Raw genomic sequence first — 23,884 nt, forward strand, 5'->3', positions numbered from 1 at the left:
GATATCACACACTATTTATTTATTTACGTATCTAACCTTTAAACTTTTAGATTTATATGCTTCATTCAAAATTATAAAATCAAGTCATAAATACTATCATTATTATGTTTTTAAAAGTTAAATGTATCTTATCATCTCATCCATATGTTTATAACATAAAAAAATGTTATTAATGTAAATATCAAAATTTAGGTGTTCAATATGTAAATACATAGGATTTGTGTGGTATGTTTTTGAATCACCCCAAAAATCAAAGTGGCCGGCTTATCAAACAGTCAGCCCATTCAGGCCCATTGCAACTCATGTTCTCCCGTGTCTCCACTTGTCCCGAACCCATTGGTTCCTCTTACGTGGCCTTGTGCTCTCTAGATGCAACCACATTACAGACTTATTAATCTCGTTAATCCCACAGATAAAATGATCCTCTGAGCGGAGAGGATCGAGGAAGAAATGCTTGCGCGGGATTTCTTTTAATTTCCATAATTTTTGTTGAAGATCTCTTCCTCTCTGCCCCTCCTGCTCTGCTCCTCCCACAAGCAATGCTTGCAGCGGCGAATACCTCCGGCTCTGGCGGGTTTATCTTTCCTCTTATCGTTCTCTTCTGCCTTGCATCCGCTTTTCGATGTTCACTTGTCGCCGGCCAAGGTGCGATTTTTTCGAGCTAGTTAGATGTTTGATCTATCATTTTCTAGAAGTTCTATTGTTTTTTCCTCTAATTCTCATTTTTTTTGTATTGATGAATACATTTATATTCAGGAGTAATAATATCATTTAGGGTTGCGGTGCCTTTATTGGGATTGGTTTTAGCGTTGATGTCTGTTATACTGTGCTATAGTGTTGTGGTGTCCTGTAAAAATATACTTGTTTGGCAAAAGTTGTGTTAAGATTGAGGTTGACATAAACATAATATTCCACTTTAACTTGTTTGGCAAAAGTTGTGTTAAGATTGAGGTTGCGTTGCTTTAGAAGTAGCTGTAAATTGATATGCAAATTGTAATAAAATGTCAGAGGATTGTTTTTTTTTGGACGGGCATCCGTTTATCTTGAAAATTTGAAGTCAATAGTTAAAGAGTAACTGTTAGTATATTAGGAGTTAAATTCTGTTTGTTTTTTGACTTTTGATGTGGAAGTACTTTTTAGTTTTCTGTGCTTTATTATGATAGCAGTCAATTAAAGTTTTTTTTTTCAAACAATTCTCAACGAGCTTTTTAAGCCTTTGAATCTTGCTCAACTCAATTTATTGGGTTTTAAATTACAACCTAGTGATTTAGGGTCAAAATTTTTATTCTTTTCTTTCTTTATTGGACATTCTAACTGTTTGACAGTGATATAATCAATAGCCATAAAGTTACTAAGAAACATTGTCCATTTTGTTTTCTTGTTTTTTTACTCATTTTATACCTGTTTGCTTATATGCTAAATTTAAATGCTTTCCTTTTAAATTGTACTGATTGGAGAAAAGATCAAAAGTAGTAATGATGGATTTGTATTAAACTAAGATGGATAAAGTGTGAAGTGAATATGTTTGACAGAATTGTTCTCTTGGCTATCGTTTTGGTTAAGATAACAAAAATTAATGGAAGTTTATTTTTGCGTATGGGACCCAGGAAGACGAGGCACTCTTAAGATAGGAAGTTAGAGTTATCATGATAGACATAAGAAATTAAGGAGATTTTGATGCTAAGATGTCATGTGTTTATTTTTTAGATGAGATTTATTTTTTAGATGAGATTTAACACTAAATGTTGTTCTAAAACAAGTACGAGTGGCGAGTGTTCCGTGGTTGGCTCTAAATTGTTTGCATTATGCACAAGTTATTTATAATAATAATGAATTTTGTAGTTAGTCATGCTTTGATGATTTTATTGAAGTTCTAACTTCAATTTTAATACCTTTGCTCTTTTTGTCATGTTTTAATGATTTTATTGAAGTTTCTCTTCTCATATGAGAAGGTTAACAAACAATATTAGACGACCCTTAATACCTTTCAAAGTCACTAATTAGTTTGAGTTGGCTGAAAGGGTTAGATTTGATATAAATTGATATGTTCAATGCAAAAAGGAGCAGGCACATGCTAGAGATGGAAGGATTCAATAGAGGTTCTTTTTTTCCTCACAATAACATCATTATTTGTTACCAAAAAGCAATGACAGAAGAGTATGTCATCTCTAAGATGTTAGAGTTTGTATAGTTTGTGGAAAAAGACAAGGGGAGATATTTCTTAATCACAGTACAATACTTTAAATGCGGTTCAATTTGTCACAAAAATGAAAGATTGCTCTTTGCTAGAACCAAAAGGAAGATAAGTTAGAATGCTGAACAAAGGCGAAGACCTAGATTTGTAGTTTTGTAGGACAAAATATGTGGACAAGACTAGTTAGCAAAGATAACAATAGAATTAGAAAGCTGAATCATCAACACCACTAATTCAAGCTAGAGTTTATGCTTGGAGTCAATAGGAGGCAAAGGATTCTGTAGATATAGTTGCAATTATAACTCACATCTATGAATATTAATCTAGTCACACATTTGTTTCAGATAATTTATCTGACATTTTACATTTTTCATACTTGAAATTACATACTAGTCTATTTGTAGCATACAAGTTGGTGACAATATGGCAACTAGTAAGTGGCAATATATGTTATTGTGAGATAGAAATTGGTGATAAAAATTTTGGATTTCAAATTGATTATGCTATCCATAATTCTATATGATACGTGTTGGGAATGCATTGGTTGGGAGGATATGGTGCCCAGATAGATTGTAAGCGGAAAATAGGGAGTTTATAGTTAGACAATGGAGAAGAGGAAACAAGAATGTTTACATCTTTTTGATTGTTGGATTGCAATGGCAAAAGGCTTGCACAATATTTTTAGCTAATTGGTAAGGTGTGAGCAAGCTAGTTAAAATAATTAAGTACTCGTGATGAAGGAACTCATGTATTTTTCAAATAGTTGCTGAGTTTACCCCTCGAAAGATACGTAGAATTCACTATTAAGGGTACATGTTTAACCAATATAAATTTTTTTTATATAATGGTTATAACAAAATTGTAGGAATTGAAAGTTTAGTTATAAGCTCAACTGGCTGTACATTGGGATCCTTAATTTTTTTTGCGTGAAAAAGAGACAACATAAGGATCGTGCATAGATTACGTGAAGCTGTAAAAAGCTATTTTTAAGAATACATATCCCATTCCAAGAATAGATGATTTTTTCGTAAGTTAGGAGCTTGGATATTTGTCAAGATTGACTTGAGATTAAGTTATCATCAGCTGCAAGTGAATGATAAAAACGCAACAAAGACTGCATTCATCTTTGCTATGGGCATTATGAACTTCTTGTTAAGTCTTTTAATGTGATTAATGCATCTGTAGTTTTCATGGATATGACAAACATAAATTTTTAACCATATATGAATCGATTTGTTATGGTTCTTATGAATCGATTAATTATGGTTCTTATGAATCGTATTTTGCTACACTAAAAATAAAGATGATTAGCAATTCATTCAATATTAGCAATTCCAAGGGAGAAACAATTAACTGAAAAATTCTCTTAATTTTAATTTTGGTTATTAAGTTATGAATATTAATCAATGATAATGCTATCTTCATTGATCCTTAAAAAATAGTAGTATAGCTAAATAGCCTAGCCCATCCAATGTATTTTAGGAAATTTCTTGAGAATGACAACTTATAATAAGAAGTTGTGCATTGATTTTAATAGATAATAGTGTTATTAACAATATTAATTTAGAAGATAGTACACTTTGAGCGAGTTGCTCAGTGTGATGGTAATTTGTTGACTATAAAGAATTGTTTAATATTTGCTCATATTTTGACAATTCTATTTGGTGTTGAGTGATTTCAAATAAACAGTGTTGCTTTATTAAGAGATTTGGAATGCAACATGAGAAGATAATTGCATAGGAATTTAGATAATGCCGGGCACGTGAAAAGAATTATCCACTCACAACTTAGAATTGACGACAATGATATTTGCTTTGTAAACCTAGCAACATTTTTTATATGTAATAAAATTGTAAATTGTAAAATATTCACTGATCCTTAGACTTTGAAGTATAAAGAGTTGGATTTAAGGCAAAGGAGATGTTTGAAATATTAAAAGACTTTTATTTGGATATTCAATTTTTACAAAAAAATTCATTTTAAAAAGAATGCCTTAAGGATAATATCATCTGGTAGATATGTATTTTTTTTTTACAACATAGAAAAAATTGATAAGAGACTTGGAAAGAATGGAGCTGGAAGTGAAAAAAATATTTTATTGATGTTGGGAAATTATGTTAAATGATTATAGAGCCAAGTTTGTAAGAGTATTCAAACAGTCTAAATAATTGATATGAAGTATTTGAGTTGATTGTACATATGTGAGCATGAACAAAAATATATTTAAATATTGAGATGGTGTAAAAAATGTGATGAAAGACTATCGATGCTTTATTGTGGTTTGAGACAAGAATTATTGATGGAGAAACACTATGCATGTTGTACTATTCAACTTGGTAGTGATAAAATGTATAAAGGTTTGAAAATTTTATTTGGTTGCCCGAGTTGGAGATATTGCTGATAATGTTATCTTACTAGCTGATGACAGCAAAACATTAAAGCTTATTGGATTGTTTCAGCATCTGCTTATTCTTTAGTGGATGTGGGAAGAAGTTACAATAGATTTTGCTATAGCTTTTTTCAAGTGAAAAAAAGAGGATTTTATTGATGTTGGGAAATTATGTTAAATGATTATACAGCCAAGTTTGTAATAGTAAATTCAAACAATCTAAATAATTGATATGAAGAATGTGAGTTGATTGTACATATGTGAGTATGAACAAAAAATTAATTAAATATCAAGTGGTGTAAAAAATGTGATGAAGGACTATCAATGCTATATTGTGATTTGAGAAAAGAATTATTGATGGAGACACACTATGCATGCTGTACTATTCAACTTGGTAGTGATAAAATGTATAAAAATTTGAAAATTTTATTTGGTTGCCCGAGTTGAAGGTGTTGCTAATAATGTTATTTTATTAGCTGGTGAGAGCAAAACATTAAAGCTTATTGGATTGTTACAGCATCTGCTTATTCTTTAGCGGATGTGGGAAGAAGTCACAATAGATTTTGTTATAGCTTTTTTCATGTTTAGGCAAGGATATGATTTAGTGTAGATTAAATCTGCATATTTTCTAATCATCGAGCAAAAATCTTAAGCTGGAAAATTAGCAAATATTTATGCAAAATGTATTATGAGGCTGCATTGAAATTGCTGAATTGATTGTATTAGATTGAGGTAATAGTTTAACATCTAAATTATGGAGGTAAGTGTCAGTAGCTTTAGGAATTAAGTTGTTTTTCAGTGCAACTTTTCATCCTCAGGTTGATAGTCAGAGAGGGTGATCCAATCATTAAAAAATTTATTGAGATTTGGTTTATTGAACTTTAGAGATAATTGGGAAGATTATATGCCTGTAATACAGTTTGCGTATGGTAATAATTTTCAGTTCAATAACATTAACATGTAAGGCATTACATGATTGAAGTTCTAGGAACGTTTGAGTCGGATAGAGGTTGGTGAAAAAATTTTATGGGACCTTAATTGGTAGATGATGCCATTGAGAAATTAGAATTATCAATAATTTAACGAAGATATCTCAAGCCGGACAATGGAATTATTATAATCTAAAATGCAGAATTGTGGAACTTAAAATTAAGATATACATATTTTTAAAGTTTTTATTTTGAAAGTTAGAAGGTGTGATCATATTTGCAAAAGAAAGAATTTTTGGGTTGTTTGAAATAATATAAAGGATTGAAAATTTAGCTTATAGATTGCATTTTCCTCATCACTTTCAGGATATAAATGATGTACTTTATATAAAATTGTTGATAAATTGGGTTTACTAATGATGATGATTAAAGAGTTCCTTAAGCTAAAAATAGAAGTTTAGGTAAGCTGATTTTTAAAAATAAAAAATAATTTTTGCTTACAATATGAAGGAACTCATTAATAAAAGAATCCCTATGGCTAAGATGTGATGGAAACTGTAATTAATAGTGTTGAAATTTTGGAAAGAGAATTATATATGAAAAATCAGACAACTGTACCTGCTTTTTTTTTTTAAATTTTGAGCATGAAAATTTACAAGGAGGGATGATTTCATAAAAAGAACTTGAATTTAAACAATAATTGTTAAATATTTGAAATTTGATGATCATATTAAATAAATTTAGCATTAAATTTTGAAGTTATGAAAATGCATGAATATGAATTTTAAAGAAATTATCTCATGAAATTACATAATTTGTTTTTCATGATTAAAATATTGCTAATTCTTAAAGATTCCATTGTTTAAATTCTGATTGGTTTTCGCTGTATCACTGAATATTCAAATCGCTATATTGATTTAATTTTACATTATTATACGAAATCTATTGCACAACTTTATTAAAAGGGATATTATGTCTGGTTTTCTCATAAATTAATGAATAATTATTATACTTTACACCACAAAGTTAATTGTATCATTCCTTTTCTAATTTAATTATTCCTTTACTACCCTACCTCTTAAATATTATTTTCCACCATTCCCCATTTGGAATTTTCACGAATTATTTTTTCTAAAGTTGTGGTGGGCCCACTAATTTAATTTTGGGGAATAATTGGAGTTCTTTGTTAAGGGAGAAGAAGAAGATGGAGAGACAAAGCAAAAGAGCGGAAGCTTAGGGCAAATTTTCCTCTTTTTAAGTAGGTCGCTATACCTTAAATTTGTAAATAAAAAATTGTTAAATTTTTTAATAGATTTTTGTTATGGTTTTTATACTTGAGACTAAATGTAAATTTTCTAATTTTATATTTTATTAAGTTTGCATGGATTTGTGTACACATGAAAAATTTGTTTTATTTCTTATGTTTTGTGAAGGAGTTTAGTGCAGAAAATTTTATAGTGTTTACCTAATTTATGATAATTTTCATGGATTTATTTTACAAAATATTAATGAAGAGTTTGGACAAGATGGGGTAAAAGCATGCACTAATTCATGCGTTAAACTTGAAATTAAATGAACTTTAAGCACAGGAATTTTATTATATATATGTTTTTATTTTAATGAATCTTCATGAACGTAAATTCATTAAGGATAAGAATGGTACAAGGAAGTCGAAGAAATAGATTATACTCGAGTTTTCTATGTGATTAGTGCAATAATTGTCTTCTTAATTTCTGATTTAGTAAGATTTCATGGAGTCAATCTTAGATGTATATTTGAACAGGGTTAGATCAGCTTAAAAATTACGAGGTGAAATTATGTCAATGTTACAAATGAAATTATATGCATGTAATGCGTGAATTATATGGTTTAATTATGGATTTTTGTCAAGTTTTAATAAAATTTAAACTCACATTCATATTAAAACTATAGTGTATAATCGGAAAACTAGAATCCAAAACTTATATGTAGCTTTGATGGAATATGAAAGATTGCGGTTTTATACTATGATTTAAGATTCTCTTTTTTCCAATTTATGGTCGAGGACATAATATGCTTTTGTTAGTGAAACATTAAAAGAATGTGATTGAGTCTATTAGGCATAGATGAGAAATTTATATTTCTTAAGTTCTAACAAATTCTGAACGTTGTAAGATGCAAATTAAATATTCTTTAATTGTCACGGAATTTAATTATGCATATTGCATGGAGGAATATTTATGTTTGAATTTAGCACGTAGGAATTTTTCCAATTTCATTTTATTTCAATAACTTCACTGTATTTTTTTGTATTGTATACTGGCAGGAAATATTGCACCATATTATGTAGAGTTAAACATGATATGAACTTGATGAATAGAAAGGTATTTATGTGGCGAACTGATTGGCTTAGGCATGAAAGAATAGGAAAACTATTCATAATGGTGATTTAAAGATAGTTACACAAGTGGGAGGGTAGCCTCGATGGACTTACCTAATAATAAAAATGAAGATTTACATGCACACTACTCAATTCCTGTGTATTTACAGTTCTAACATCTAAACTTTGACTTTTACATACATACCACCTCTCCTATGCATGAAAATGTTTAAATCACTTTTTAAAAGTTAAAATGGTGGTATTTTTGATGTGATATGAAAAGTTTGGGAGGTATAAATATAAAAGACAAACTTTAGGTTTTATGCGAAGACATAAGAGTTGGGCAGTATGTATGTAAATTCCCCTGTAAAGGTGGTACATGGGAAAATGAATGGCATGTATGATTTAACTTTGCTATTAAGATTAGGCTTATTGGCAAAGTGATGAACGTTACATAAGATGGAAAATATCAAACTGTAAATTAACATGTACTTTATGAAAATAATGTTATAATTCAGATGATTCCATATACCTAAATGTACTTGGTTTTATATACAATAATATGCTTTACTATGAAATGAATTTATATACCATTAAATTTTTTAAGGTTAACCAGGTGTTTATATCATTGCACTTAATGATTTTTATGCTTTTTTTCATGAAAAGATAAAATTATGATGAAGATTAGAATTCTAAGGAAACATTATCTTGGGTTGTGTTTATTTTCTTACAAAGTTTTGCGTGTCTTATAAGCATCACATATTATCCAAAATATCTGATTATGTTTTGATCAATGAAGAATCAAGAATAAGCTGAGTTGGCACGTTCTGAAACTACAACATTCTATTTTTAACTTTTTTTTTAATGTCTAGCGTGATGTTCTATTGTTTAGTGAATAGTTATATGCTTGTCAATGGGAATCGTATTGCTTCCGTTACTTTTGCTAATCTACTTATTTGTAATGCAGATAGTCAAGAAGTTGAGGCAGCAAAATTAGTGAAGCGAGCATCTGAAAGAATAAAACTAAAACATTATAGTGAAGCATTAGAACTTCTTAATGTTGCGATTGAGGCACATTCCGGACTTTCAGATGCTTACCTGCAGCGAGCTTTTGTTCTTCATCACCTTTGCAGGTTCTTTTTATTGTTGAGTGATATAACTGTCTATATACTGTTTTAAAAAAACCCAGTTTAATTAAAAAAAATCTAGTTCAATTTTATAACTAAAATTATGAAATCTTGCAAGCCAATAACAACTTATTTGTGAGAAATTAGATAAAGTAAATAGTTCACCAAAAGAGGAAAAACTAGCTTCATGTCGGTACAAGGAGATGACTTCCTTCAGATAATATTTCATGCTTGTATCATATCATAAGGAATCTCAAGTCCAATTTGTACGCATGAGATTGTAAATTAAAATTTATTTAATCACGAGACCCTTTTAAGGAATCTATTATAGAACATCGTTAGGTTATAAGAAATGGTAAAAAATCTCAACAATTTAGTTTCCTTAATTCTGTAAATTCAAACCTTTAAAACCATCGAAAAAGTCAAACATTGGTGCTGAGAAATATCACGGCCTCCCTTATTTAGATGTCAAACATTGCATATATATGCATAAAATCATTTTTGGTGTGAAATGTTGATTGCAAGTAACTTAATTAAAAACTTGTGATTGCAAAATTACCGTGAATAATATTGTCTGCTGTTTTCTGAACTAGTGGGGGGAAAAAGTCAAAGTTTCATGTTAAATGAATCATAAGACTTCACTAGTGCTTAATTACAAACTATCATGACTTTTCTTTGAATTATATAAACCAAACCATCACTAAAGAATCAAATGACGAACACATTCCAACTTCATCGATACTTGTTATAGGCACGCCCAAAATACTTAAAATGGGAATAAAAGTTATAAAAAACAAAATGATAATTGGAACTAATTAAATTGCAACTAGTTATTATGTTGTCAACACTTTCAGCAAAAACGAAGATAATTAGTCATTTCTTTGGTTCAATAACAATTTATTTATGATGTTTTTGTTTAAGTAAATAATTCACTAAAGCGAAGAAAATTCAAGACCCACATTGATACTGATGCTGCAATGCTGTCAAGCACTTGTTAATATACGTGTCACTCAGGCAATATACGGATCTGAGTCAATGTATTGATTCTACAAAGAGCTTGTTAATTTCCAAAACATGTGAAACATCTAGTTTGTTAAGTCTAAATTTAGTTTGAAAAGTTAAAACTTTTGTAAATTTTAAAGTGACTAATCCTAATTTTTCAAAAATAAAAACCTAAATTAGAGATGAAGGTTTTCTTGCAAGTGACAAATCTCCTGTGAATTGGACCTAAGAAAACCAGTCAATCAATCAACTACTGTTGTTGACAACCAGGAACAACATTATTCCTTAGCTTCTTTGAAATTCATAAGAAATTTCGGGGATTCATATTACAATTTAATTCCTTAAATCATGCAAAACCCTCCATGTTTCCGTATTTTTCTACGCTATTGCATTATCCTAGCTACAATATTCCTATTATCCTAAGACAATGTATTTTTACCTAATTGTTCCACTGGTCTACTTTCATAGTATTAGAGCACAATCCATTTTAACCTTCTAAGATGCCAATTGAGAAATAAATTAATTACAAAAATTTAACATATCAATATGCCTGACAAGATTTAATAATCGCAAGACATGAATAATTCTAAATTACTTGGATTACAAATTCAAGGAATAGAAGTTTTTAGTTTTTAATCACGAGAGATGAACACAACATGGATTTCATTGCAAAAACCAAAGTTAGTAATGTTTAAGAATAATCTCAACTAGATTTGCTCCACTGAATTGCAAGCCCGTACAATGCTTTCAACCGAATTCTCCTCTTTTTACGCCCATTCACATTAACTCAAAACACTCACTCTCACTCAAGTCATCAATCACTCACCCTCATAATCACTTTCTTGGACGTCTTCTTTAGTTTCGATCGCTCCTGAAAATTCTTCCGAATGCTCCTTGAATTTTCCCTTCATTCTCCAAGTAAAAAAAACCTCAAAAAAATCTCTCCCTTCAATTGCGAGATGAAATTTTACTTTCATGGGTCAACAATTTCCAAAATCCAAGCAGCGTTAATCATTACAAAGTTGAAACAACAATGACTAGAGAAATCTCATGAACTATGCTATCCAGGCGTCTAACATAGCATATTTGCATACAACACAACGTAAAAAATCATAATGTCTGTAAGGATTAATGATGCAAAATTATATCAAAGATGAAATGTTGAACCAGGAAATAACCTCCCCAAAAAAAACTTGTGATAATGAAAATGTCATGGGTAATGTTACCCTTCATTCTTGAACTCATGTAAAAAAGAAAGAGAGAATTGAGAAACTAAACCACCTGTTATTCTTGAATCTATGCAAACTTTCCTTTAGCAATAATTTTCATGACACTTGAATCATTATTGCTTAACTAGATATTTATTGCAAGCTTATTTAGCATGATTTCATGTCAAACTCTATAAATGACCAACCTACAAAAGAATCAAATGAAAAACACATGTTGTCTTTATAGATATTCATCATAAGTATGCTCATAGAATGAAAACGAAATTATAAAATAAAAGGATAATTAAAAGCTAATTAGACTTGAGCTGTTCATTTAGTTGCTTAATGCTTCTGACGAGTATTAACATGAAGTTTTTCATCTCCTAGCTCATAAATGAACCTTTATGAGTGTAATTTTTCTTTCAGCCTAATATTGGAATACTTTATAGTTTCTTTTCTACTTTTGTCATTTGAAGATTAATTTAAAGAGAAAATGATCAAGCAGGTGCCAAAATGACCCTAGATTATGTAGAAGACCAATTTATTCATTACATTATTTAAATAAGAAGCAAAATGGTCTTTCAATGGGACTATTTAAGTTCACATTTGATGAGTTTGAGAATTATTTTGGTTCCAATTTACATATTCTTGGGAGTAAATTTACCTTTTACATAGTCCGAGACTATTTTGGCCACTTGCAAATAGTCGGCGGACATGTTGGCTTACTTTTCCAAAAAAAAATTGAATAAGTTTAATTCCAATAGCAATGAATTGAAGCATTTATTTTTACAGTTTATCTGGGATGCCCAAGGACTCGATTATCTGGATATATAGAAAACAAGATATCCAATCGTAGCTGGAACAAGTGGCAAGGAAATACTCAACATTGGTCAAGCTAATGGACTTAGCTGGCCATCCCGTGAACCCACGTTTAAAAAAAAAAGATTATGTGTACTTGTAAACTCTTGAATTTACAACATTTTAAATGTAAACCTATAAATAAAAATAAGGGAGATATACATACATACCCTGCAATGCTTATGTACCTACATATCTAACGTTTAAACTTTCAAGTCAAAGTTGAATTTAACCCGATCCATAATTGCTTGATACGAACTCGACCTGTTTATTGTACTGGTCAAAATATTTGGCCGAAATTCACTTTTCACAAGCCTGATCGAGTCAAACCTAACACATTTAACCTATTTATTATATCTTTGATAGAACTTTCATTGTGTTAATACAACCACTTAACCTCATATGACCCATTGAGATAGAGGGTTGATGACTAGTTAAAGAGAATGCATTTTTAACCTTAAAATAAAGCAGGTTATTTTGGGTCATTTTGAACCTGATTTTTTAATGTTCGGGCTGTTGGGTTGTCGTGTCAGGTTACTAACTCATTAACTCCTCTATTTTTTCACCCTTTCCATCCATGTTTGCATTTTGCATGGAAGTAGGATCGATATGATTTGAACCACCATCCCCATCCACTTTATCATGACTGCTATCTATTCAGTCAAGCTAGCCACTTGGTAAGCTTGACTGCAGAATGATTTATTCTTCTTCTTTTTTTTTTTTTTGTCTCCTTCTTGGCCTTCAGTGCGACTTCAAGTTGAAAAGGTGAGTCGTGCTTATTTTTATATTTTTTATTTATTTGTACCATGCGCCGATGATTGATGTTTGATACCAACTTGATTTATTGCAAACCTTTCAATGTTTTTACTTAAGCTCACGACAAGATGCTAAAATGGATAACAAGTAGAAATTTATTTTGGAAGAACTCTAGCGATCTATTAATTAAAATAAAGGTTAATTCAATTGTTGTTTCTTTTGGAGGATCTCTAATTTGCTGAAAACAGTCAACATTTTCACTATTTTTGTTTATGGATAGTTGTAGGCAAATAACAATAGTTTATTTCTTCTTTATGACAAGTTATGACCAGTTTAGGAGTGTCTCACGGGTAACCCTATCCATCATAAATTAATTCCACAACAATAGAAAATTAATTTCCAACCAACCTCCACAATATCAACAACTAACTCTTCATCTAAAAAATTAGATAACACCAAATTTAAAGATATTTCTAGGAGAATTTTATCCTAGTTGTAAATTCAAATAAAAAAAAAACCAAGCTTGTTACATAAGTTTAAAAAATGTTGAGGTTTATCCTTGATACGCCATCAACAAATTTTCATCAAGCGACACAGATCTCGAGGCTTAACACAAATCTCGAGACAATATTTTGATCAAAGAAGATTCATATTTCAATTAGAAGTCATGTAGAGCTCCAATTTCAACAAACTTACAGTCAAACTGACCGTCTCGACGAGACAGACTCAGTGGTACCAAAATTGGTCAAATCCAAGTCAAATCAAGTTCATATCAAGTCATTAAACCACTTTTGAAAGCTTTCAAAATATATTTGGAAGGTCAAACAAATGTCGAACCTGGTATGTTTATAGTCGAATCGAGCGTCTCGATAAGACTAATCCAACGAGATCAAGATCACTCAATTCTGACATCATTAAGACACTCAAATGTCATTTGATCGAGGGAATCTCTCCAGGCCGTCTGATTAAAGTGTTTTATATTATAAACAAAGTCTCACCCCTCTGATGAGTGGATGAAAATTTGAGGCTTAAGAAAGAGCTTGAAGCTTTGAGGAGCTGAAGTCCAACACCGCTCCTATCGCCATCGACCTCTACGACTACCTGCCGACCACCTTCGATCGTAGTAGATCACCGTCCATCGTTATCAATCACCAACTGTCGGTCGCCGCTGATCACCATCGACCGCCGTCCTCTTCTTACAACAAGTTCATCCGTGCACCAATGTTGTAATTCTAAAGAATGTTCACCTCTTTCCCGCTTGTGGGACGAGGGACTATACTTATAATCACCAGTTTATAGTGAATTTCATCAGTTGGGCCAGACCCTGTGATTTTTTCACTTTTTTGGGTTTTTCACATAAAAACTTATAATGTCTCTACTGGTTGTTTCTTTTATCTAATTGTGCGTTGAATTCTCATGCAATGCTAAGATGAAATCCATTACTCTACCGCCACAAATTTTCTAGCACGCAGTAGTTTGACATCTTTTGTGGGAAACAAAGTGCCACTCGACATTGTCTTTGACTCTAAGATGCCAAACTCCTACTTCATTTTCCAATTATGCACATCTTCTAATTGGCGAAGGAACCTCCTTTACAACTTGAAGATCATCTCTGGAGCATTATTCGATGTGGGGGAACCTTCACTGTAGTCTCTAAAGATCGTTCACTTCAACGTTCCGGGCACGATCGTAGTGTGGTTGTCTTCTCGTATTATGTTCAGACATATTATTTCACAAATTCTTCTAGGTTGGGGCAACCTTTAGTGCAGTCTCGAAAAGTCGTTCATGTCAACGTCTCGGGCATGATTATAATGGGGTTGTCTTCTGACATCCTATTCAAACAAAAAATCTTTCACAACTACCAGGTTGACAGTCAACTTTCACTTCAATCTTGAAATGTCGTTCACGTTAACGTCTCGGGCACGAATGTGGTGGGGTAGTCATTCCACATTTCATTCAGACAACAAGTTCTTCTAGATTGGGGGCAATCTTCGTCTAAACAAAACTTCTTCAACGCCACGCCCCTCATTGTACTAGCGTTCCTATATAACTAGATCAAGAAGTTGATATCTTTAAGATTCGATATATGGGCTGCTTTACAAAATCATGTGAGAAGCACCCTCTTTGAGGTGCAAAAGATTCAAGAGCAGTAACTAACAAGCTGTCAAACATTATTCTTGAGTATGACTGCAACCATATTTTCAAGAAAACATATGGTCTATTGCAACTTACACCCTGGTATCGAGAAATGCAAAGCATCTGACATTTCATTTTGGGCTTAATTGATCCCAAGGGGACTCAATTTGACCTTTTCCATCACAGACTACAGTCGTCAAGCAGAAGCTTCGACTAACAGCCTCAGATAGGTCAAAAGTCCTTGGTGGATTTCCTTTGACCTCTTACATAACAGGTTACGGTCGTCAAGCAAAAGTTTCGACCAACAACCTAGGATGGGTCAACCATCCTCAGTAGGTTTCATATAACTTTGTCTATTACAGGTTCATGCCGTCGAGCATATCCGACTATACAACTTAGGACGGGTTTGACATCTTTAATGGATTCTTCTTTCAACCATACCCTTAGAAGACAAGCCCAAGAGATAAGTCTCAATCGGAAGCTAGTAATGGATCATGTACTTATTAAAAAGACTACAAAAGAGTAAGTGGTTAATAAAGTCTTCACTTAAAGACTTTAGAAGGCTAAAAGCCTCAGAAGACACAGGTTCATCAAAGACCTCAAAAGGCTACAAGCCTCAAGAAACACAGACACATCAAAGCCCAACACATTTGAAGCTCCTAGAAGGCATACACCTAGTGTGCACAACCTCAAAAGGCACAAGCCTCAAAAGGTACTCTATTCTCTATTTTATAAAGTGTGCGTGCTAACCTTAATTGAAGAATTTCACATGATTAAGAAGCCATAACAACCTCAGAATCAACGTCAAAGACGTATAAAAAAATACATTATGATCATCTACTCCCCCTCAAAGCGCGGCGGGAAAACTTTTAACATTTTTTCATTTCTATTAGAATGCGTAGTAGCAATATGCAAGAAGATCCCGACTCACCTGTTGGGTAGGATTTTGATATTTGTGGACGATGAACTTGATCTCGCCCTAAAATAGAGTGACAACTAATACACCTTCAACAAATTTTCATCAAGCGACACAAATCTTGAGGCATAACATAGATCTCGAGGCAACATTTTGATTAATGAACGTTAGAACTTCAATTAAAAGTCATCCAAAACTTCAATTTCAACAAACTTACAATCAAACTGACCGAATCGACAAAAAAGACTCATTGATATCAAAATTGGTTAAATCCAAGTCAAATCAAGCTCAGATTAAGACATTAAACCAATCTTGAAAGCTTTTTGAATATATTTAAAAGGTCAAACAAATGCTGAACTTGGTAAGCTTATAGTAGATACAAGCGTCTCGACAAGATGAATCCAATAAGTCTAAGATCACTTAATTCCGACATCATTAATGCATTCAAATGTTCTTGAAATGCCGTTTGATCAAGGTAATCTCTCCGGGCCGTCCAATCAAAGTGATTTATTTTCCGACATTAATTTCACCCAGAATTCTATAAATAGAGCCTCACCTCTCTCATGAGTGGAGGAAAATTTTAGGCTTGAGAAATAATTTGAAGCTTTGAGAATGAGCTCAAGTCCAGCGCCGTTTCTGCAACCGTCGACTGTCGTCGATCACCACCTGCTGATCGTCGACCACCACCGGCTGACCCTCGTCGACTACCGCTGACCGTAGTCGACCATCACCTGTCGGTCGCCGCCTATCACCATTGGTTGTCGTCCACTTCCTACAATAAGTTTATCTGTGCACCGATGTTGTAACTCCAAAGTGTTCAACCCTTTCTTTTCTGTGGGACGAGGGACTGTACTTGTAATCAACAGTTTATAGTGGATATCTTCAGCTAGATCAGACCTCATGGTTTTTTTCCTTTTTTGTGTTTTTCACATAAAAACTTATGGTGTTTCTATTGTTTTTTTTTATCTAAGTGTGTGCAGAATTCTCGTACAACACTGACACGATAATTCATTAATCTACTGTCGAGAATTTTCTAGCACACATCAATCCTTATCTTATTATAATATGAATTTAAATCTAATGATTATTTTTTGAGAGTTTGATTTTCTTTGTATGATGTTTGATTGGATGGAATCTACACATCTTTATTTGCAATGGTGTGATTGGAAAATCGACAATACTAACAATCCTCATTAAAAAAATTGGATCGTTATGCGGTCGTTTAGGATCACTTTTAATTTTAATTTTTTTATTTTTTACTTTTAATTTATTTTAAAATGTGTTTTGTATGATATAACATGTTTAGTTGTTTTTAAAAACACTTAAAATAACCTTTAGATGTTTCAAGTGTTTTTAAAAACAAGCTAATTTTATTTTAAAAACGAAAATAAAAACATGCAAAAAAAGTACACTAAACAAACATATTTAAAAAAAAAACAAATTAAAAAATAAAAAATAAAAGTAATCCCAAACAAGTCCTAAAATTCAATGAACATGATCGCCCAATCTCCTGATGATCTCATGCTCAAATAAGTAGAGAAGTATTTTCTCATGGACTATTGAAGTGTACGGTCATATTGATCATTTTTTTATTATTTGATCCCCAAATCAAAATTATATACTTTTTTTTTTCTTTTTGGTATGAAACTGAACTTCACCTCATTGATGTTTTTTGTGAAAAGAAATTTTTACCTTTTCAGTCTTGAATCATTGAATTCCTTTGACATTTTAAGTGATGGTAAATGTCTTAGAAATTGTTGCTATTTCTCAACAGCAAAATAATGGCTTATGGAATCCTAATAGCCTTGCCATCTTCTTATGTAATTATATGTAAAGGGAGAAATTATTCATTACTGAATCTGCATAAATCCTTTTTTGTTGAATCTGATGCCATTTATACTCTCACAGCTTCATTAAACAACATATTATTTATTTATTCTATTAGCACTTTTTAAATATAATTTTGTATGATATGACTGAAAATACATCTTAAGCGTCAAGACAATTTTTCCGGTGGTATTACAAAATAAAATAACTGATAATTTGAATTATGTAGATGGTTTAAACTATAATTTTTTGTTTCTCATTTAATTCTTTTATTGTTGCAGATTTGAGGAATCTGAAAATAACTACAGAAAGGCTTTGGAGCTTAACCCCAGAGCTTCAGTAGAGAAAGAGCTTTCTCAACTGTCACAAGCCAAACATGCACTGGACTCTGCACAGAATCTCTTCGAGTCTGGTGACTTTTCAAAAGCTTTGGAGTATATTGACAAAGTTGTCCTTATTTTCTCTCCTGATTGCCTGAAGGTGCATTGTTTGTTGCTCAGGTTCTTGGGGCATTTACATTCATGCCATACAATTCTTATGTATTTACATATTTAACAACTAAACGTCCATTTTTACATGCATAACACTCTAATCTTTAATATCACATAGAAAATACCATCACTATTAAAATTTTTAAAGTGAAGTACACTTTCCATGCATCGGCTCATGACACCAAAATATTATAAATGTAAATATCAAACTTTAGGTGTTAGATATGTAAATACAAATGATTTGTATGGTATGCATGCAAATTTTCCTAGGCTATTTAGTCATTGCTTAAATGTGCGATTGTTCAGGCGTTTTTTTCTATGCAGGCGAAGCTTCTTAAAGTTAAGTTGCTTTTGGCTCTGAAGGACTACTCAAACGCTATCTCAGAAACTGGTTATCTACTTAAAGAAGATGAGAACGATCTCGATGCATTGTTACTACGTGGCCGTGCATACTATTATCTGGCTGATCATGACATTGCTTCAAGGTTTACTTCTTCAACATCGCAGATTCCTAAATTTGATTTATGCTAATTTGCAGTTTTCTTTAATATTGCGTTGGAATATAGAGTATTAGCTTAATGTAACACTTAAACTTGTGACAAAACCTATGATTTTGAAGCAATTTTCCTTTTATTCCTCTAATAGGGGTGTAAATGAGTTGTTTCGAGCTAAAGTTTAATTCTATGAGTTTGAGCTGGCTTTTCTATTATGAAAGCCGGCTTTTCTATTATGAAAGAAAGAAAATAATATTAATTCAAGCTAGTGTTATAAACTGGTTAATAAAATGAGCAACTAGGAGATGAATAATAAGAAATCATTTGATGTAAAATGTAAAATATCAATTTCTAAATATTTTATATAATTTAAAGATAAAGTATTCAAATTTAATATATTTTGAGTATATTTTATGATAATTTTTTTTTTAAATGAGTTGGCTCACTACCTATTGAGTTGAGTCGGGGCTTGCTTGAGCTTGGCTTGTTAGCTCATCGAGCTCAGCTCATGGGCCACTTATTGAGCCGGCTAACAACATTTTCAAGAACATTTGGGATATAGAAAGTTAATGCTAGCTGAATTCAGTGCCTAAACTGCTGTTTAGTAGTTAAGTGGGAATATATTATCTAATTTATGTTGAGAAAGCAGATTAGAAGCTGAGGACTTCATTATAGTTTGTACTTTTTTTCAAGTAGAAGATTATCACAGCTTAATTATTAACCTTTTGGCTATAAAACAATGCTTTTATAGTTGACTGCCCACTGTTGAGTGGATTTGTTGCATCATTAACGTTTGTAGATTTGCCAGTTAATTAATTAGTTATTAGGTCATTTATTATATTATTAAGGTTTACTTAATGAAGGAATCTTTTCTTAGAAGGCTTACTGCGTTATTAAGCTGATAGTTCTCATTAAATAGTTGATTTGAAGACCATTCAATCAATTTTAATTCAATTTGCATTTAGGGTCCCAATCCAAAAACTGAATTATTTTCCTTTTACTTTGGCTATCACTCGATTTTCCCCTTTCCTTTTTACACTGCCTTCCAAATTCGGACTAGCGATTTGTTTCCTTTTTCTCTTGATTCACTGTGCTGCCTTCCTTTTCTTCGCGAGTTTACTACGGGTGTCAAAAATTGACCCGACATAGCAAAAAGACTCGAACCCGATTCGAAAAATTTTCGAGTCGGGTTCGAGCCAGAAAATTCGACCTGTTTATTATTTGGGTAGGGTTCAGGTTGTACCCGAAAATATAAAAATGACCCGAATAAGCACAAAAGTTCGGGTCGAGTTTGGGTTAGCGGGTAAAGCTTGGGTTCGGGTCTTAGTTTTCGACCCGTTTATTATTTGGGTTCTATTTGTGGCCCTATTCAGGTCGGGTCACTTTCGGGTCGGACCTGAACTCGTGACACTAACCCGAATTGACACCCCTAATGATTATTGCCTTGCCACACTATTTAGGAAGGATCGACGCATTGGTTAAGGGCATCACCTCATCCATCCGATTTCTCTCTTCCCCTCTCTTGTGTTAACACAAAACCTCTCTTAGTGACTAAACCTTGGAAATACAATCACGAATTAGAGCTAGGTGAGAAGGCAAAGGCGCGATCGTGGCATACCAAGGCCTTCAAAGCTCCTACATTTCTCCTCCTTCTGTTTGAAGGGAAGCCTTGTCTTCTACCTTCGCTCGCAGCAGCCTTGCTGAAACTCGTGAATCCATCATTCGACCGATCCAAGATTCAGGGCTAATAAGTGGAGAAACATGATTTAAGAAGGGTAGTATTGTGTTATTTTACACGCATAACTTTCCCTAATATAACTTATTTTGAAATTAATTTTTCTTTTCCTTATCAAATTAAAATAAAAGAATATATTATAAGCACGTCAACGTTCATAAAATCTTTCTTTTAAAAATATAATAATATTATGATAGTCGAACCGTTGAATTTATAGAATTATCACATTTGCTATATAGAGGTAAGTAACTGATCTTTATTATGGGATAAACATATCATTTCTAGTTAGAGGCGTTACCTCGTAAATTATACTAGATTTTTAGCTAATTTTAGGGTTGTGATTCATACCTTTCAAATCTTGTTCACATAATTGCAGTAATTTCAATTTTTGTTCATAATGACATTAATGGGTAATTAACATTATTTTATTAGTGCTTAGCCTCATGTTTTAGTGTTCACCTTTTATGAGTTCAATATTTATTATTTATTTATTTCATTTCTTTGATGTGAGAAATCTCATTATTTCGGTTTTATAAATTAACTTTAAATATCAATGAACATTTTATAATTATATTATCGTATTGATTGTGATGCATGAAATATAATTAATATTATAATATTATTATGCAGGTATTAAACATTTTTGTTATGGCCGGCCGGACCGATGGGTCCTTCGGAGAAATCATTGGATTTCTATGTGATTAGTGCCTACCTTTCTTTGTTTTAGAGCGTCATTGTAAACCGACTAGATATAAATATAATAATATGTATAAATATGTATATATTGAAATTGCATATTATCAACAGTGTTAAACGATTGATGGGTCATTTATGGGAAAAAATATCTGATATTGCAGAATGTAAATATCTACTTAAACGTGTATGTGTACATGTGATTGTCTTAGCAATTTTTTTTATACATATATTAAATTGTCCATATTTATTAATTATATTGCATGCCCCATTTCTTTTACTTTTTATATTTTAATAAATAGTAATTATTTACTAAGTTTGATTTTCTAACTCACCATTAGATATTTTTTATATACCAAGTTTCACCAAACCACTTATCGGACCATCTCCACCGAAGCAGACTTTCCAGAGTTAGATTTTTTATTGATATTTTTTAATTTCGTATGAGTTATTATATTTTCTTTCTGGGTTTGGTAGTTATTTCCTTATTTTTGTTTGGTTTCTTTCAGTTGTATCAGTTATATCCTTATTTATGAAATAAAATTTTTAAATTCTTTTATTTCTCTTTATTATTACTTGCATATTATTTTTCTTTTAAGAATACAAGACATTCTATTCTTTTGTATCCAATTTTCCTTGTATTCTGTACTTGATATCCTTTATTCTTGCATCCCACTTCTCTTATATTTGCATTTCACATCCCTTGTCTTTGCATTTCACATATCGTTTTCTTACGATTGGATAGGGGATCGAGTATTCCTCTTAGTCAGTTATTCAATCGATTTTGATTTCGTGTATCTTTCAATTATTTAGAATGACTCTGAAGAAAATGTGCTGCAACTGCTAGTGGAAGAGGAGTCCAGAGAGTTATTATAAATGACGCGCTTATTCCTAGGGGTCTTTGCTCTCCTAATTGTCGTCGCGTTGATCCTGCTCAAATCAACGAGAATACTAGTGCACAAAATCTCAACAAGGAAACTCTCGTGGAGGTGGTAACACAGAATGTTACCCAAGTGTTACGAGCAAGTTTTACAGCCTAAATTGCACAAGAGGTCCTAGCTATCCAGGAAACAGTGCAACCAGCACTACAAGCCATTCAGCCGGGACTGTTGGTGGCTGCCTTGGAGGTTCAATATCAACCAATGGAGATGACCAATGTGAGTGCTATGGGTCGAGTAATGGATCAGTTTTTGAAGACTCACCCTCTTACCTTCAATGACACGGTGGACTCGATTGAGTCGCATGCATGATTGAATGATATCGAGAAGAAACTTTGAAGAGTAAAGTGCCCTGAAGACCGTAAGGTTGACATTGCGACGTTTCAATTGCGTTAAGGAGTTGATGATTCGTGGGAAAGTCATCACTGCAATACGTTTGGACTATACACGATAGTTTCCTGGGCATATTTCGAGAGACTGTTCTTGGAGCAATATTACTCTTTAGCAGATCAGACCAAGCTGATGACTGACTTGAGGAAGTTGGAGCAAGGAGCGAAGACCGTTCGGAAGTACGAGACACAATTTGCCAGGATCGTTCGTTTCATTCATCTGATTAATCAGCATTAAGATCAAAATATCTACCACCAACTTATTGTCTTGAGAAAAGACATTCGATGTCGAAACACGTTTGGACCAGACAAGATAGTTTCCTGGACAGATTTCGAGAGACTGTTCCTGGAGTAATATTTCTCTTTAGTGGATCGGGCCAAGCTCATGACTGACTTGCCAGGATAGTTCGTTTCATTCGTTCAATTAATTAACATTAAGATCATAAGATCTATTGTCTACTTATTGGCTTGAGAAAAGACATTTGAAGCCTCCTATCGGCTATCAAGTGTGCTACCTACAGAGAGTTAGTGGATCGAGCCATACATGCTGAGATAGATTTGATTTTGCGTGAAGAAACACTATCGCAAAACAAAAAAATACTGTTGCTTTAGTGCAAGAACCACAAAAGAAGCACCTGAAAGATAAACCTAAGAACAAATCTAGTTGCTCTTATTGCGGGAAGAGACACTCTGGACCTTACAACATAACTATTGGCAAGTGTTTTAAATGCCAAAACACCAATCCTAAACTAAGCCTACCGTAAACCAAAAGACCAATGATAAGCACCATAAGAATGAGTGTCATAAATGTAATAAAGGTTGAAACCAAAAACAAGTGAAAACGGACAGACAGGTCAATACTAGTTTCAACCGCAATAACAGTTGCAACAAGTGATGGTGTCTCAACTATATCAACAACTTCCTCTTGGCTTGTAATACCAAGAACATCAACAACCGCCCCTGACATATCAAAATCCTTAAATGGTGCAGTACTGGCCTCACTAATCTTAGGCTCCATAGCAACCCAAACAAGTGATTCCACCTAGGGCATTTGTTACGACTCAACAAGAAACCAATGAAGCTCCTGATGGGGTGACAAATATTATCTTGATTTTAAAGCAACCGACAAGGGCAATTGTTTAACCTTTGGACATCACATTCATTCATATTATACCAACTTGCATTTAGTACATTAGTTTATTCAATACTTTCACATATCGCATTAGCGATGTCTCATTCTTGTATGTCATTCAATAGTTTCATGATTGTGAGTTGTTATTAACAAAATGCATATACTTGATACACTCAAAAATTTTCCCAATAGTTGAATTGATGTAATCTTTGATATGAATTTGGGGATCAAATTTTTTTAAGGACGGTAGTATGTAAGAACCAAAATCTTTTTCTTTTACTTCTATCATGCGATTTTTGCCTTTTCTTTTT

At 32.4% G+C, this 23,884-nt stretch overlaps 1 protein-coding gene across 1 annotated transcript in view; it reads left to right on the forward strand.

The window, feature by feature from the left end:
- The first annotated feature begins 412 nt into the window (after positions 1–412).
- Positions 413–23,884, forward strand: part of LOC110028353 (dnaJ protein P58IPK homolog B) — a 32,158-nt gene continuing 8,686 nt past the window's right edge. Inside the window, exons 1-4 of the mRNA XM_020730173.1 lie at positions 413–645; positions 8,839–9,004; positions 17,983–18,181; positions 18,517–18,677. Of these exons, the coding sequence (XP_020585832.1) occupies positions 540–645; positions 8,839–9,004; positions 17,983–18,181; positions 18,517–18,677 (632 nt within the window). The 5' untranslated portion in view covers positions 413–539. The remainder of the gene's footprint in view (positions 646–8,838; positions 9,005–17,982; positions 18,182–18,516; positions 18,678–23,884) is intronic.

This window comes from Phalaenopsis equestris, unplaced genomic scaffold, assembly GCF_001263595.1.
Source record: "Phalaenopsis equestris unplaced genomic scaffold, ASM126359v1 Scaffold000511, whole genome shotgun sequence".
Taxonomy (NCBI): domain Eukaryota; kingdom Viridiplantae; phylum Streptophyta; class Magnoliopsida; order Asparagales; family Orchidaceae; genus Phalaenopsis; species Phalaenopsis equestris.